This window comes from Lissotriton vulgaris, chromosome 12, assembly GCF_964263255.1.
Source record: "Lissotriton vulgaris chromosome 12, aLisVul1.2, whole genome shotgun sequence".
Taxonomy (NCBI): Eukaryota; Metazoa; Chordata; class Amphibia; order Caudata; family Salamandridae; genus Lissotriton; species Lissotriton vulgaris.
The window spans coordinates 620,870,477-620,885,058 of record NC_141700.1 but is presented as its reverse complement, the minus strand read 5'-3'; the positions used below and the strand labels follow the sequence as shown (position 1 = coordinate 620,885,058).

General features: G+C 42.0%; 1 protein-coding gene across 2 annotated transcripts in view; it reads right to left on the bottom strand.

Moving 5' to 3' along the window:
* Positions 1-1,523: 1,523 nt before the first annotated feature.
* Positions 1,524-14,582, bottom strand: part of NQO1 (NAD(P)H quinone dehydrogenase 1) — a 221,302-nt gene continuing 208,243 nt past the window's right edge. For both annotated transcript variants that reach the window (XM_086945623.1, XM_086945624.1), the window contains exons 4-6: positions 6,734-6,847; positions 2,888-2,989; positions 1,524-1,916 (exon numbers count right to left, since the gene is read on the bottom strand). In XM_086945623.1, coding sequence (XP_086801749.1) covers positions 1,602-1,916; positions 2,888-2,989; positions 6,734-6,847 — 531 coding nt within the window. In that variant the 3' untranslated portion in view covers positions 1,524-1,601. The remainder of the gene's footprint in view (positions 1,917-2,887; positions 2,990-6,733; positions 6,848-14,582) is intronic.

The window sequence follows — 14,582 nt, the reverse complement described above, 5'->3', positions numbered from 1 at the left end:
GACCCCAACAGATGCTCCAAGGCTTGCTGGATTTGGGATCTCTGCGATTATGTTCGTAGATGATACCCTACTACTTTCTAAGACCCCTATGGGTATACAGCGAGTCTTGGACGGTTTTGTGACCTTTTGTCATGATAGGGGGCTGGAAATAAATACATCAAAAACGAAATTCATGATTTTTAACCCTCCGAAAACAGCACGCCCAATCCCTGCGATAGGAGGAGCCCGGCTTGAAAGAGTGCAGATGTTTGAGTATCTGGGTCTTACTCTTAACGAAAGTATGACCTGGGCTCAACACCAAATTAAATCTCAACTAAAGCGCTCTCAAAAGGTGGGGTAATTCTCAAACTTCTAAGTAAATCCATGGTAAAACCTATTGTACCACCTCTTGAAATTTATAAATCATGGAAAATAAATTTTAGGCAGTTGGTATCACTGCCACCTAGTACACCTTTGCTGCCCCTCAGACTCGACTTGGCCTCAGACCATTAAAAGAGGAACTGGACCTTAAACCCATAACTTTTTGGAGGAGACTCTGGGTAACCCCAGAGCTTAACTATAGGCAAGAACTTTCGGAGGTGTTAAAACTGCCGAACACGAGGAAACTTCCCTGGTTAAAGGAGAATCAAGATATTCCACCACGGTACCTTCTATGTGAATGAGTTTTTTTTTTATGATGGCTAACAAACGCAGACCCTGGTAACAATACAGGACAAGTGATCCATTCTCTTATGATAACTTTACTATCGCTTGGAAGCCGAATGGATCTCAGCTTCTATCTATCTTGATTGATTAAAATATATAATGCTAAGAAATAGGTACAGAAGGCCATTAAGGGAACTTAAAGTCATCTTTTGTCTTGAATGAATCAAGGTCAATAAAGGCCCAGGTATTATTATTAAGTGGGGGTAATAAAAAGGCCTGAGTGAGATTCATGTATGCTTGGAACCACTGGATGCAACAAAAAAAAAAAGTGGGCAAATGAGACTGGCACTGCTTTCGGTCTGATAAGAGGCGATGTACAAGCATAGGTCTTCTTTCTACATTAAGCATCCAAGTGATAGCACTATTAATATTATTACTCAACAAAGCACTATCACTTCAATCTATTAGGCCTTATTATTTAGGCTGTTCATTTTCAATTATGAAAAACAGGAATGCCAAATTCAGGTGGAGGGGCAGGGCTTGGAAATTTGTGATGAGCGAAAACCACTCCGAGGGCAAATGAGAAGTGTAAACAAAAGTGGCATACTTACAAGTCCAGGCTTTGTTTTTTGAGCCAGTTTGGACTAGAACATTCTTCATTGGCAAAATTTACAATAAACGGATGAGGAATAGTGTCACTTCACACATTAAGGGCAAGAAGGCCATTGTGCACCCTGTTGCAAGCACATCTCAAAAAGGTTACAAATAAAAAACAGTTTTGCGGCATTCTGTGCAGTTGGTACTCGAAGCTGGTTGCAATCGTTTTCAATAAATGTGACAATGCAGTCCAAGAGGGGGAAATAAAGTATTTCAAGACATATTTTATACATTTTATTATGAAGGGTAAAGTACAGTGCCAATTCATTGAGGCAGGTCTAATTATAAATAGGTACTGATCAAAGCTTAGTGCAGCCAGCTTTAATCTGGCTATCAGGTGGGAGAGTCTTTCCCAGGTGCTGTCCGATTGTTAGACCATGTTTATTATCGGCATTGGCCTCCTCCACTTCCTTCTTCAGTGAAAACCCTCCAGCAAAACTCAGGTCAAAATCCCCATTGGGGACAAAGCGGATGGATTTCTCCTCCCAGATATTCTCCAGACGTTTCTTCCAACCATCCAAGATCTGAGCTCTTCCTTCGGGAGGTGTGTGAGCGATGCTGTACGCTATCTGTGGCTCCAGCACGTGGAAGCCACAGAAATGCAGGATTCCTTGCTGCAGAGAAGAGCAGAAAGAAGTTCAAAGTGAGGCTGTGTATACAGGTTGATGCACAGAGTGAAAGCTGGGGGTCAGTGCAGGGGAAGGACCATGCAACAACAAATAGAACAGCGGAACAAGTTGGTTAGATTTATATATGGTGGGACTTCATGGCCAAGTTATTTCAGTTGCAGGTTTTCCAAGTAAGTTTACTGTTCGATATCTTCACTTATGAACTTCCCTCCAAGAATCATTGCATTTAAATAAAATCTGTCTAATAGAAGCACTGTTATGAGCAGAAAGCACCCAAGAATCAAAAAGGTATTGGCCACTTGCCACTTTTGAGAGTGGAACTGGTCATCCAGAGCCAAGTCAAGCTAATGAACGTTCACTTTTTTGACAAAGTGCAGTATGGGTTTCAGAGATTGGACAGGACATGCATCCTTTGAGTGGTACAACAGTGCAGATACGTTCAGGCATGGGGAAAGAACATTCAGAGATGCACATTCCTAACTAGCGAATACAAGCTGAATCCAAAAATCAGGCTAGTGTACAAGCAGAACGAGCTCCATGGGCCATATAATCGGGGACTCAGTAACTGCTTAGGCTGTTCTACTGCAAATATAAGAATCCGTTTTTGTACTAATAAAAAGGTGATCTTGGTCTCCGCTTCTAGAGACAAACCCATATATTTCGTGCTTCTGCCATATTTTTGTCTGGCTCTCCTAATGCTGAGGCAAAGACATTTATAAGCGGGCCAGAAACAGTATGCTGCTGGTGCCCTAGAAGGTCCAGGCCATTTGCAAAGGCTGGATTTAAAGGTCTGTCACTCCAAAGTTCTCCTGTGCGGATTAAAAATCAGACAAGGACCCTTGCTACAATCAGAGATTTTGCTCTAACACAAGTTTACACATTACCCTCCCTGCAGGTCTCTCAACACCACCCACGCAAAAGATCATAAAGAACTTAGTAAAGTTTAAATATAGTACCTGAACTGGCCAGAGCAACACGTTTATATCACCATTAATACCCCTGGGGGTGTACATGGAGTTCATCCCTCCGGTGGTAAAGGACAGCACAGCCTTCTTTTTCTGAAAGAGAAAGGAACATCATTCCAGTATACAGAACAGAAAGATTATTCTCACGGTTTAGGGCATCAGTGGGTTATAAGCAGGATATTAACGAGTTTATTTTTTGTTCTACATATAACACTTAAGTTCCTCCATTATATAAAACTCCTAATCTTTTGTTTTCCAGAGGTACATAGAGAAGTCGATTATTAAAGTGCAATTTTAAGATTGCATCTAGAGAAAGTGCAATATTGCCACAACTTTCATCATCCACCAGGCGACTCCACTGAGCCAATCTGGATTGATTCCGGGCAGTTAAAAATTCTACAAACGTGAAGTAATGGGCACTTATTTTCTACAAGTTTTTTACAGCGCAAACTTGAACCGAAGGCATCAGAGCACTTCACCTCAGCACCAGTTGCATTACATTCATATTTATCAGGCACAGGGATATGAAGTGATTTGCCCAGAATCACAGGAAATTGAGCAGCGCTGAGAGACTCAAACCCGGATCCTCAGATTGGAGTTCGACCGCCCTAGCCGTTTGGCTACAACCTCTCCCAGTCTTACATCTTACAATGTTCAGAGGCTAATAGCAAAAGGATTAATGAACATATTTTGGTATAGCAACAAGAGTTACGTCGAGAAAAGGTGAAGGAAGATTTGAGATGATGCTTATAGATTTTCAGGCCTGTAGAAGTAACATTTTTGGTCCAACTCCAGTGTTACTCTGAAATGCGATTCGCGCTCTCATGGATGGGGAGCAAGCCAGGGGCAGCTCCTCCGCTAAGGTCGAGCAGTATCGCCCCCCTGCTCTGCAGCAGTTAAAGAAAGGAAAAATAAAATAAGAACAAGGTTATCATTTTATTTTCTCCTGCTGCCGGCAGCTTTGTGGGCAGGGCGGCTCTTATGACAGGAGCAGGGAAGGAGTGGTTTGCCCACTTCAAAGTGCGCATGACTGCTTGGCTGGCCCGCTCGGGCAGACCAAACCACCATGCACACGTTGCATGTTCTCCATGCAGGTTGCATTACAGCCCGTGTGGAAAACATGCCCAGGCCAACAGCCCTCGTCCGAGGGCCGAAACTTAACACTTCGACCAATCACCAGGTTGCATTGCAGCCTGGCGATTGGCTTGGGGGAGCCTCAGCCTGGGTGTTTCCTGTTTGGAAGACCAGCCAGGATAGAAGACGACTCCCACTTATCAGCCACCCCCGATCAGTGCCGGACGCTCCAGGAGCAAGCACATTCAGAGCTCCACAAGACAAGAGGATGGTCAGGGATGAAAAAGTAGAAAGCTGGTTGCTTGCATTGGAGTTTAAGAGATCAATTCGGGATCTGTTCTGCGCTATTGTACATGGATAATGTGTCAGCAGTAAGTTATATTAACTGCTTAATTGAGAGCAGATTAGTGGGTGAAGGGATGAGGGAAGTTTTTTTTCTAGAACACAAAATGTTTCTCAAAGCAGAGTATTTATCAGGCCGGGTAAACCATGATGTGGATTGGAATTCCAAGCATCTAGTGATTTAGAGAATGGATCGAGTTTGATAATTAAGAATCCAAGCCAAATGTGGGCCTTTGGAACCAGTTAAATTCCTAAGCAAGTGGATGAGGCCAGTGGATGCTTTCTAGCAGGACTGGTGGAAGTGAAAGGTTAGGCGTTTCTATCTTATGATGATTTTCTTTCTTTTTAAAGTGTGAGATGTTAGGTGGCCCCGAGCACTCCATTATGGGTGTTTATACCTTTGTTTCCTGGCGTTAATGAGTTCGTGATAGAGGAGCCTCTCTTAATTCCAGGACGAGAAGGTCTTATGACTAGTTGTAAAGAGCATGCTTTGGTTTTGTCTGGAATATTCAGCTGTCTTGCTTGGCAGATACCAGAAGATATGACTGTTTTGAGGATATGGACCATGTAAAGATTGTTCACAAGAGGCTGCAAATCTCCTCGGAGCATGGGGGATCTGGTTTTGCTGGTGCATCGAGAGGGGAATTTGGATCCCATGAAAGTTCCTTGTAGTTAAGGACGTTTTTGTTTTTTGTTTTTTTAAGTACAATTCAGAAAAGGATTAGTTAAAAAGGGGTAAATTGTTGCAGGTCAGCAATGGCTCCAGACCATTTGTTATACGAAGGGAGACTTGTAGGCAGAAATGAGCAAGGAAGAGGATAAGGCACGGGATTCTTCTGAAGGCGATGGAGGACTATGTGGGATGTTATTTTGGCATTAATGTAGTTTGAAACTTGGCCAATAAGTGTGGAAGCTAGCACTGCCACATTTCCATTAAGGAGAGTTACTGATGTTAAAGCAATGGAGGGGGAGAATGACCTGGACGTAGCATTTTTAATAAATATGGAGGACGACAAAAATGATTACAGTTAATGTTTTATTAGTGCACATTGAAGTTCAGAGTGGAAGGTGTAGTTCAAGTTTTGATTTCTTTTGTAAAGACCTAGAGTTTTGGCTACAGCTTCAGTTGTGAAATAAGTGAAGTCTCTGAAGCAAGAGGCAAGTGTGGATATATCCAAGTTTAAGGTATATTAATTAGAGGAGGGGTGGATAGTAAAATGTATAGGTCAAGGGGGTACGTTGAGGACATCTTGTAGGCAGCCGATTGGTCAAATGATGAAGTGTTTGTGCAGTTTTATTTGATAAAAGGCTCTTAATACATATAGCCTTCATTTGCTCTAAATTTATTGCCTCCTGCGTGGCACTCCTGTGTAATATCGCGTTTAAACTATTATTTAGTCTGGTTACAACTTCGGCCTAATTTTTTCATATCTAAATATACAAACATTTAGAAAAACAAAACCAGCAACCCAGGTAGCCAAGTGGTCGAAACAGTCCCTTGGAAGAGCAAGAATATTTTTCATAACATGGAAAGATAACTAAGGAGGAGTATCGCAGTATAAGGAACACCTCCAAAGCCAAATTAAAGGGTTCTCAGGGTGCCATATTGCCACTAGTGAATGCAACTATGCCACAAGAGAGTATGCCACTATGGAGAATGAAAAAAAAATGTAAGATATGCATTAAAGTAGATTCCAAAGGCCAGGGTTTGGGTATACCAGGGAATACTAAAGAACTTAGAATCCCAGTGAAAGGGGGAACTTCCACTGAATAACTGTGTGAGATAGTTACTTTTCCCTCTAGTACTAGGGATTTTGTCCCGGTTGGACATGGAAATCTAGCAACACAATGGTTAAAAGTTTGCAATAAAAAAGCAGTGTCCATTTTAACGGTTTTATATGGTGCCCCTGCAACCAGAGGAGTAATGGGGCTCTTTCAAATGGCCAACATCAATTAAGAATGCAGAATAGATAAGAAAATCTTACAATGTGTTCATAATAAACCAGCACTGAACAAACAGCAGAAATCTGGAGTTCATGTCAAAGATAAAGTGGACTGAATCAGAAGCTGTATTCGGGAATAAGTGTAAGTGGCGGCTGCCACACTAGTGAAGGAACACTTTAAGGCCTGTGGTTCAGGGGAGCTTGCGCTGGGATACTTTTGAGACTCATATTAAAGGGAGTGTTTACTTCTGCCCGTTCAAACCTGTTGAAATATTACGATGGTGGACTACACAGACAGGTTTGTTTTGATAGATCACTTTGCTAGCCTAGAAGCAGATTTTGAAATGTGTTCTAGCTTATGTTGGGAACTCCAGAGAGCTGTGAATACTAAGGAGATGTGACCATAATTCCTTCTGGACTACAGTCAGGCTGCTGAATGTTATGCTGCTTGAAATTATATTGTACTTCTTTTCCTTACCTTAAAATGCCCATTATCAAACATGGATTCGTAGGTGTAGGCAAAGCCAGAGGTTAAAACTCTGTCGAACCAGCCCTTTAGCATGGCAGGTAATCCAAACCAGAAGACTGGAAACTGGGGAAGACAAAAACAAGTGATCAACTACCAGGCATACACCACAGGGGCACAGTTCTCAGAATAGTCTGCCACTTGCCACCATCTAGGGACCTTTCATTTATGGCTCTGATAAATATATTGATATTGTTTTTAAGTTTTATATAGCGCGAACAAGATCCCGAAGGATATTTGAGCGCTTTACAATAAGATGGAGGACAAAATGAAAAATACACTTACATATATATGTTTGTATTGACAAGTGCATTACACTGGAATAGGGAAATACAACAGGATTTGTATAGCGAATCACAAGGTATTTACAGAGGAATACTCATGCTACTGCATTGAAATCACCTTTTACAAGGACGTCCAGAAAACATTACAGCTATAACGACACTAAATACTTTGTTAAATATGCAATGGATATATATATATATAGGTTTCATTTAAATGTCCACACTACATTTGTATGCAACAAGCAAACTTATTAGCAATCCATGCTTGGACCTATAGTGAAAGTGAAGTCCAATCACATCACTTACAAATTCCAGAAGGCCTCCCACTGTCACTCTATCAGCACCCAACCAGGCCTCACCAATCACTAGATACATGTCCCTTAGGAATGAACGCTACAATTCTAAAAAAAAAAAACAAGCTTTTGCAATGCAATAGGTCTCACATTAGGAAAATGTGAGCTATTGGTATTGTAAATGACACATTTATTTGCAATGCAATAGGTCTCACATTAGGAAAGTGTGAGCTATTGGTATTGTAAATGACAATTTTTTTTTAATATGTGTTTGCTTTGTGAATAACGATGCTAATAATCTTATATTTTCATAGCCAATAGCACACTTTCCTAATGAGTCCTATTGGCTATGGCAATGCTTGTTGGTAGCAAGCAATGACAGTGCTGTTGTGGTGCCAAGTGATGTGGTGGTGTCCCCGAGTGATGGAGGGTGGATTTAAAAAAAAAAAATCTGACATTTATAATGTAATTTTGTACATTTTGGAGTAAGGAGGTGGAGTTGGGAGGGTGGAGCAAGTCAGACAAGGCGCACTTTTAAAAAGAAAGGTGCGCATCCACTATTGCCTACTTTGATGAACACTGGAGCCCACTCACTGATTGGAAGGGAGGGAGGGGGGGGGGGGGGGGAAGAAAGGGAAATGGAGGCACTGGGGCAATGACACTACAACGAAAGCCAAACCAGCTAGTCTTGTGAAATAGGTGCAGCACTGTTAGAAAGAGTTTATACTGCAGCTGTCTGCGGCGACCAGAGAAAGTCCATGGCCAATTAAGGGCAAAACTGAGCATTAATAAAAAAGCAACTAACAATAAGGCAGATGTGGCCAGTGGCTGTATGCCCCTGTTTGTCTAGTATGCTAGCTATTCTATTTAGATATGCTATAAGGCTAATATCACTTGAGCTTCAAGAATACTGCGTATAGATAGCTGAGAAAAAGAAAAAAAAACCTAGACCACCACCAGGAGTTCATGTGAAACAATGCATGCCCCTGATCAGACGAAAGATACATTTAGTTCTAAGAAGCCACACCAAAAAAGTAGCACCGCGGTTTTGCAAAGTGAAAGTGCCAAGAAGATTTTTTTAAAAAAGGCAGCTACACAAGAATATACCTACGGGACATGCCGAAGTGAATGCACCATGGATAGGAGAAGGACTGTAAAAGTAACCAGGAACTAACGGGTAGATGTGGCCTTTGGCTGTTTCCGCCTGGTTGATATGGGTGGTATGAACATATGCAGCATAGCAGATCACACGCTGATGTGTTAAAATGGAAGCAACATGAACGGAAGCAGCCACACACTGTAGAACACCAGCCATGCCTGTAGCATGAGTTGACATACAGTGCCCAGTGTTAAGCAAAAAGCGCTATAAAGATGTAAGAAGCCACAAAGCGAAAATGAAGCGCTGCTGTTTGGGAAAATGAAAGCGGCAAGAAGATTTAAGAGGCTGCAAAAAAAAAAAAAAAAAAAAAAAGTCAGTCACCGTGATGTGTAAATGGAAGCCACACACAGTAGAACACTAGGCAGAACGGTAGCATGAGTTGACCCGATACAATGCCTGTTGGTAAAGCACCAGGGCTTGGTAAAGTGAAAGCGGCATGAAGATCTAACAGGCCGCTACCAAAAATCTATCCGGCGAGATGTTGTAAAATACAAGCGCCACGAAAGTTAAAGACGTCACACATTAAAAAATAAAAGTCAGCGATTTTTTTTAAAGTGAAGGCAACATGTAAATCTAAAAAGGCAAGCCGCAAACCCAAAATGAAGCGCCGCGGTTTTGGAAAGTGAAAGCGGCAAGAAGATCTAAGAGGCGGCTACAAAAAAAGTAAGTGGCCGGGATGTGTATAAATGGAAGCGCCATGAAAATGGAAGAAGCCAAGCACAGTAGAACACTAGGCAGAACTGTAGCATGAGGCGACCTGATATAATGCCTGGTGTTGGTAAAGTGAAATCGCTCTAAAGATCGAAAAGGCACAAACTCAAAATGAAGCGCTGCGGCTTGGTAAAGGGAAGGCGGTATGAAGGTTTAACAACTGGGACAGAGGAGTTAGAAGAAGACAGGGGCACGAGGGGTGAATAGGGAGTGGGTAGTAGAATGGGGAAACGGCGAGGAAAAAAAAAAAGCACAGAAAGAGGCCACTAAAAGAGACGCTGCAGAGGATCGTAAAGAGCCAAATAAGCTCTTGCCATTGCTGTGGCGGGGGTATTCCTTTGGAGACTCATGCGGCGGGCGGGGGAGCGGCAGCCTTTCTTTGAAGTCTGATGCAGCGGGCACGCGATAGGCTGGCAGCACTGTAAACAAGTCTTCGGAGGAGGGCTGATTCTGCGGAGCGCGTAAAGTGGCAAACTCTGGCATTGCGAGTAGGGGGTGGGGAGAGCATTCCTTTGAAATCTGAAGCTCTCAGCATTGCTGTGGCGGGTCTGATGCGATGATGCGAGGCACATGCCGAGGCTCGGGGAGCAAATGGCAAGCGTGTGCATGGAGCACATGCACTGTGCGTAATCTGCCTGCCAAAGCCCTCTTGGTAAGCTTTCCTGATGCACCTCTATGTCTCGAGCTGCAATGTGCAAACGCATTGGCAGGTCGAGACCTAAAAATGGCAGCTACACTTTATCAACGTGCAAAATGCTAATTACAGGATGAGATTATTGGCATCATGTTGATGGATCTGAAATTCTCATTCGTCAGTCCTAAGATTGCATAACTTCCCTCTGACCCCCCCCTAACCTCCACGATTACCCACAGCCACCTGAATCACAAAGAGCCTTGTCACAGAACGTTACCAGCACAGACACAAAAAAGACTTTGTTGTATGCAGTTTAACAATCCAGCACTGTTCTGCAAACCAGTAAGAAGATCAAGCTACAGCTGAAAACATATCTAAGTCTCTCTGACCACATAATATTCCATACATTTACAAACCACACCAGAGTCTTTAGGAGTTCGTTTTAAGTGAACACAGCTTGTTGGCAATTCCTAGTACGGAATAACTGATACATTTCTGCAATTGTGGCACCAATAGAAGGATAAGATTATGGTTAAGATCTCCCAAGAGCTATGTTTGTCATCGCTGCCTATGGTCTGAGCCTGGGACTAAGAGCACTATATACCCATACCAGTATGGTCACCCATACAACTGTGTATTTCCGGAAAAACACAATTCAAAAAACACAAACCAACAAGGGTTGGTGGTGGTTCAGCAAAGACAAATGTACTAAAATGTTCTAGTTATGATCTGTAACACACATGGCTCAACAATTGTGCTCTGCCAATATTATGTGCAAAAAGTCCGTTTGCCAAGAACAAAATGTGGCTTGATTTATGGGATGTGTTGTTCATTGCATACCCTAAGTGGTGTATAGCAAGGATTTTTGAGTTGTGTTCAGTGAGCCATAACGGGCCTTTAACTATGCGTTTATTACATTTCAGGGTTTTGCATGATGTGGCATTCATTTACCTTGTACTCATTCAGCAGTAATAGTTGGCAGCAGAGCTGGTCCTTTGGTTTGGCTGCGTGTTCAATATGGCAGGCGACCAACGGCTGCCAGCCCCTATTGCATGAGCTTTGGCCATGCGTGCAGCAGCCATTGGTCTGCAGCTGAACGCTACATAAATATAGAACTGGCCTCTTTTTCCCCCGAGGTCACGGATTTGGGAACCTGGAGATAAAACCATTTCATCTTACATTTCAAAACCCAGAGGTCCCTTTGGACCGCTGCTCCAGAAAAGCTTGGACGTCAGCCGATGCTCCCCCATTCCCTAAGGTCATGGGGATTGCGGGACAGAGTGTGAGTGTGTGAGAGTTTGTGTATATTTAGCTACACTGACGAGAATAAAGAAAAAACATACCTTGCGTTTGTAAGGCAAGTTGTTTTTCTTTTATTCTCTGCTGCCCCCCAAAAAAAGGGACGCTGGGGTGGACCGTGGTCTTTTTTTTATAAAACTGTTAATGAAAGGTCTTGGTTTTAGACATTTTTAATGCTATATACGGAAAAAATAAAAATCAATAAAGGTGACATTTTTACTAAAAATAAGGCTTATAGTTTTAATGTATTGCTTTAAAGGAGTGCATAAAATAGATGAGTGGCAGTTAATTACAACATAGGGAACAATAACTTGTTTTTGGTACCATTTTAATTTTTTTTTTACAGCAACCAGCCAATTTGATTTTGCCTTAAAATAGTAAAGTGATAACTTTTTGGGAGGTGCCTTTTATTATATGCCTTGCATACGGATTGGTGATTCAAAGCAGAATCACTATTTTACGCAGGACTAAAGTTCGAGATTATACGGGTGCATCTTCAAGTTAAGGTGCTTCTTCAACCATCCTCTTTAACATGTAAATGCTAGTTTGGACTATGCATATGGGAATGCAGAGGGTGGAGTCCTTAAGAGTGCACAGGTGAACCACCACGCCTTTAATGTTAATGCCTGGATTGTGTGCAACCGTCTGGTAGTCAGCTACATCAAAATTTTGCAGCACTCATGCAAACTTTGGGTAACGGGAATGTTCTTTAGAGGTCCCACCTTTGATGCGCACCCACAGATGGAACACTATCAGAAGCACCCATAGATGGAGCACTATCAGATTGGAAGAAAAAAACAAGCATTACAAATGCAATTGATACCACATTTGTTGGAGTTGAGAATTGGCATTATAAATGCCAATGATTTTTACCCATGTTGCAGGGTGCAGTACCATATGTGACTAAGAGGTCCACTACCTGGAGGAGAAACTCCTCAAATTAAGACGCCTGAATGTAGTGTGTATGACTGAAACTGTTTATATGGCACGATTGAGTTCTTGAAGAGTGCTAGACCATGGTAGGATTCACATTTTATGGTGCTCTGAGGGCGCACTAAGCATGGCTACGTCCCCTCCGTTTGGTCAAACACTGGAACACAAAATGTTTGCACACATACTGTTCAAGATAAAACTGTTTTTTTTGCCAATGTATGACTAATGTTATGCACAAAGCCCATATTCCTGATTTCACTGGGGCGGGGGCACAAACACCCCGTAGGAGCACACATTGGCTGTACCTGCCCAACTCCCTGCGGTCAAGCACTGCGATGATGGTTGAATACAGTCTGGATGACAGACCATTCCAATGGCACAAATGAGCTGACTGGTAGAAATCCATTTTAGGATGGAGTACAGGTGATTTTTTTTGAATGCATAACATGTACGATGGACACAGATGTTACGGCACAACGGAGTTCACAGCTGGAAGCATAGGGCAAGCGCACAGCCATGCTCCGACAGCCACCAGGTGTTACAAACTTTTGCAATGCAATAGGCCGCACATTACTGAAATTATGAGCTATTGGCGTTGCTAATATCAATACAACGCCAATAGCTCAAACTTTCAGTAATGCGAGAGCTATTGTATTGCAAATGGAGCGCCGCACTTGTGATTTAAATATCTTAAGATAAAGCATGGGTGCCACGATTGTAATTCAAGTAAACAAATAGGAAAAAAGCATCCGCCCGCCATTTTTTCCCCCTTAGTTTTTTTTATTTTGTAACAATGGTGGCACTCGTGCTTTAGCTTCAAACAGCTTAAGCTAAAGCACATGTGTCAAGATTGCTTCAAAAGAAAAGAAACAGAAATACAGAGAGTTGAAAAAGTGGTCTCCTGTGGCTAGAAGGTGGATTGAAGGTTTGGCTAGTTACAATTTCATTAAGGAGTATGTGCCCGTTTCAAAAAAATTAAAAATGATTAAGTGTTTATCACGGTTGCCAATTGAAAATTGCAAGAGTACAATAGGAAATTGGGTACATCAGCCAGCTTTGAATGATAGAGTGGAAGGATGCTTACGCCAGTTACTCAGATTTATTGGTGCTGAAGGAGTACACCTAGAAATGATGGCCAAGTAAGAAGCAAATACCACCCATCATGGATGGAAACTTTAGTGTTAAAGATGAGCAGAGCACTGTAAAAGGGAAAATATTCAGGAGAAAAGGAGTGGTGCTTCCAAGAGTTTTGAGAAAAAAAAATGATTTAGCCCATGAGGGGCATTTGGGAAGGAACAGGACAAAAGCAAGACTACATGAATAATATTGGTGGCCGGAGATAAATCAAGAGGTGGAAGGAGTTGTAATGGACTGTTGGCATTGTGCAAGCAATGATAAAACAAATAAAACTCACTGTTACTTTGTCTCCGTTTGAAATTCCAGTAGAGCCTTGTACTAAATTGGGTTTGGACATTGCTGGTTCTTTCGATCTAATGGCACATGAACGATATGTAATGTTACTAGTAGATTACACATCTAAGTGCGTAGTCAGGAAAGGTGTCTTCTGTTAGTACCAGAAGAGTTGAGTTCTTGAAATAGGAATTCTCTAGGGAAGGTGTTCCCAAAATTCTAGTCATAGAATACAATGTGTCCCAGGAGATGGGATTATTTTCTCCAAAAACTGCCCACAGTACACTTAACGAAAGGTCTTTATTCGTCTCAAGCTAATGGTTTAGTTGAGACCATGAATATTATAGTGAAGAGCTGAGCCTAGCGTATACTTCGGAATAAGAAAGCTATGAAAATTGTGTTGAAACATGGTGAGTACTTTGGGTTACGCCTAATAGCGGGATATCAATACTGCCTTTTGCTTTCAGAGTTAGGATACCTCACTGTAAAGTTGGTTGAAATTCAGCACAGAAGTAGAGGAGCGGTATTCTAGAGAAGATTTGGCGTTAGATTGAAACACCAAGACAAGTATAAAGTGCGTCTTGATGCAAAGAATTCTGTGCAAGAAAGTAGGTGGGAAATGGGTGACATTATTGGTGAAAAGACCTAGAAGGATCAAAAAAAGGGACGTTCAAATGAATGGGTCCTTTTGTAATAATTGCTATAAGGGAAAAAAGGTGCCGTTTTAGAAAAAGGAGATCTGTGGAGCATGTCTAAGCTGGTAAAACTGGAGGATGGTTATTTTCATAGAGTGCAAACTGGGAATCATGCCAGGTTGGACTGAAGTAAAGCAAAAAGGAGGATATTCAAGCTTAAATGGCATAAAGACTATTTAATGGAGGAGCACTAAACCAGTGTTCAGTTCACGATTTAATGTTAAGAAATATTGCAATGCGTTTATACAGGTCATAAGCAAGATTGTCATTTTTTAGGTCTCCCGACCTATCAATGCGCATGCGCATTGAGCGGAGCGAGAATTCAAGTGCGCAAAATACTCGTGAAACCACGGGTTTTTTGGTGCGATTTTCTTAGAGTTCAC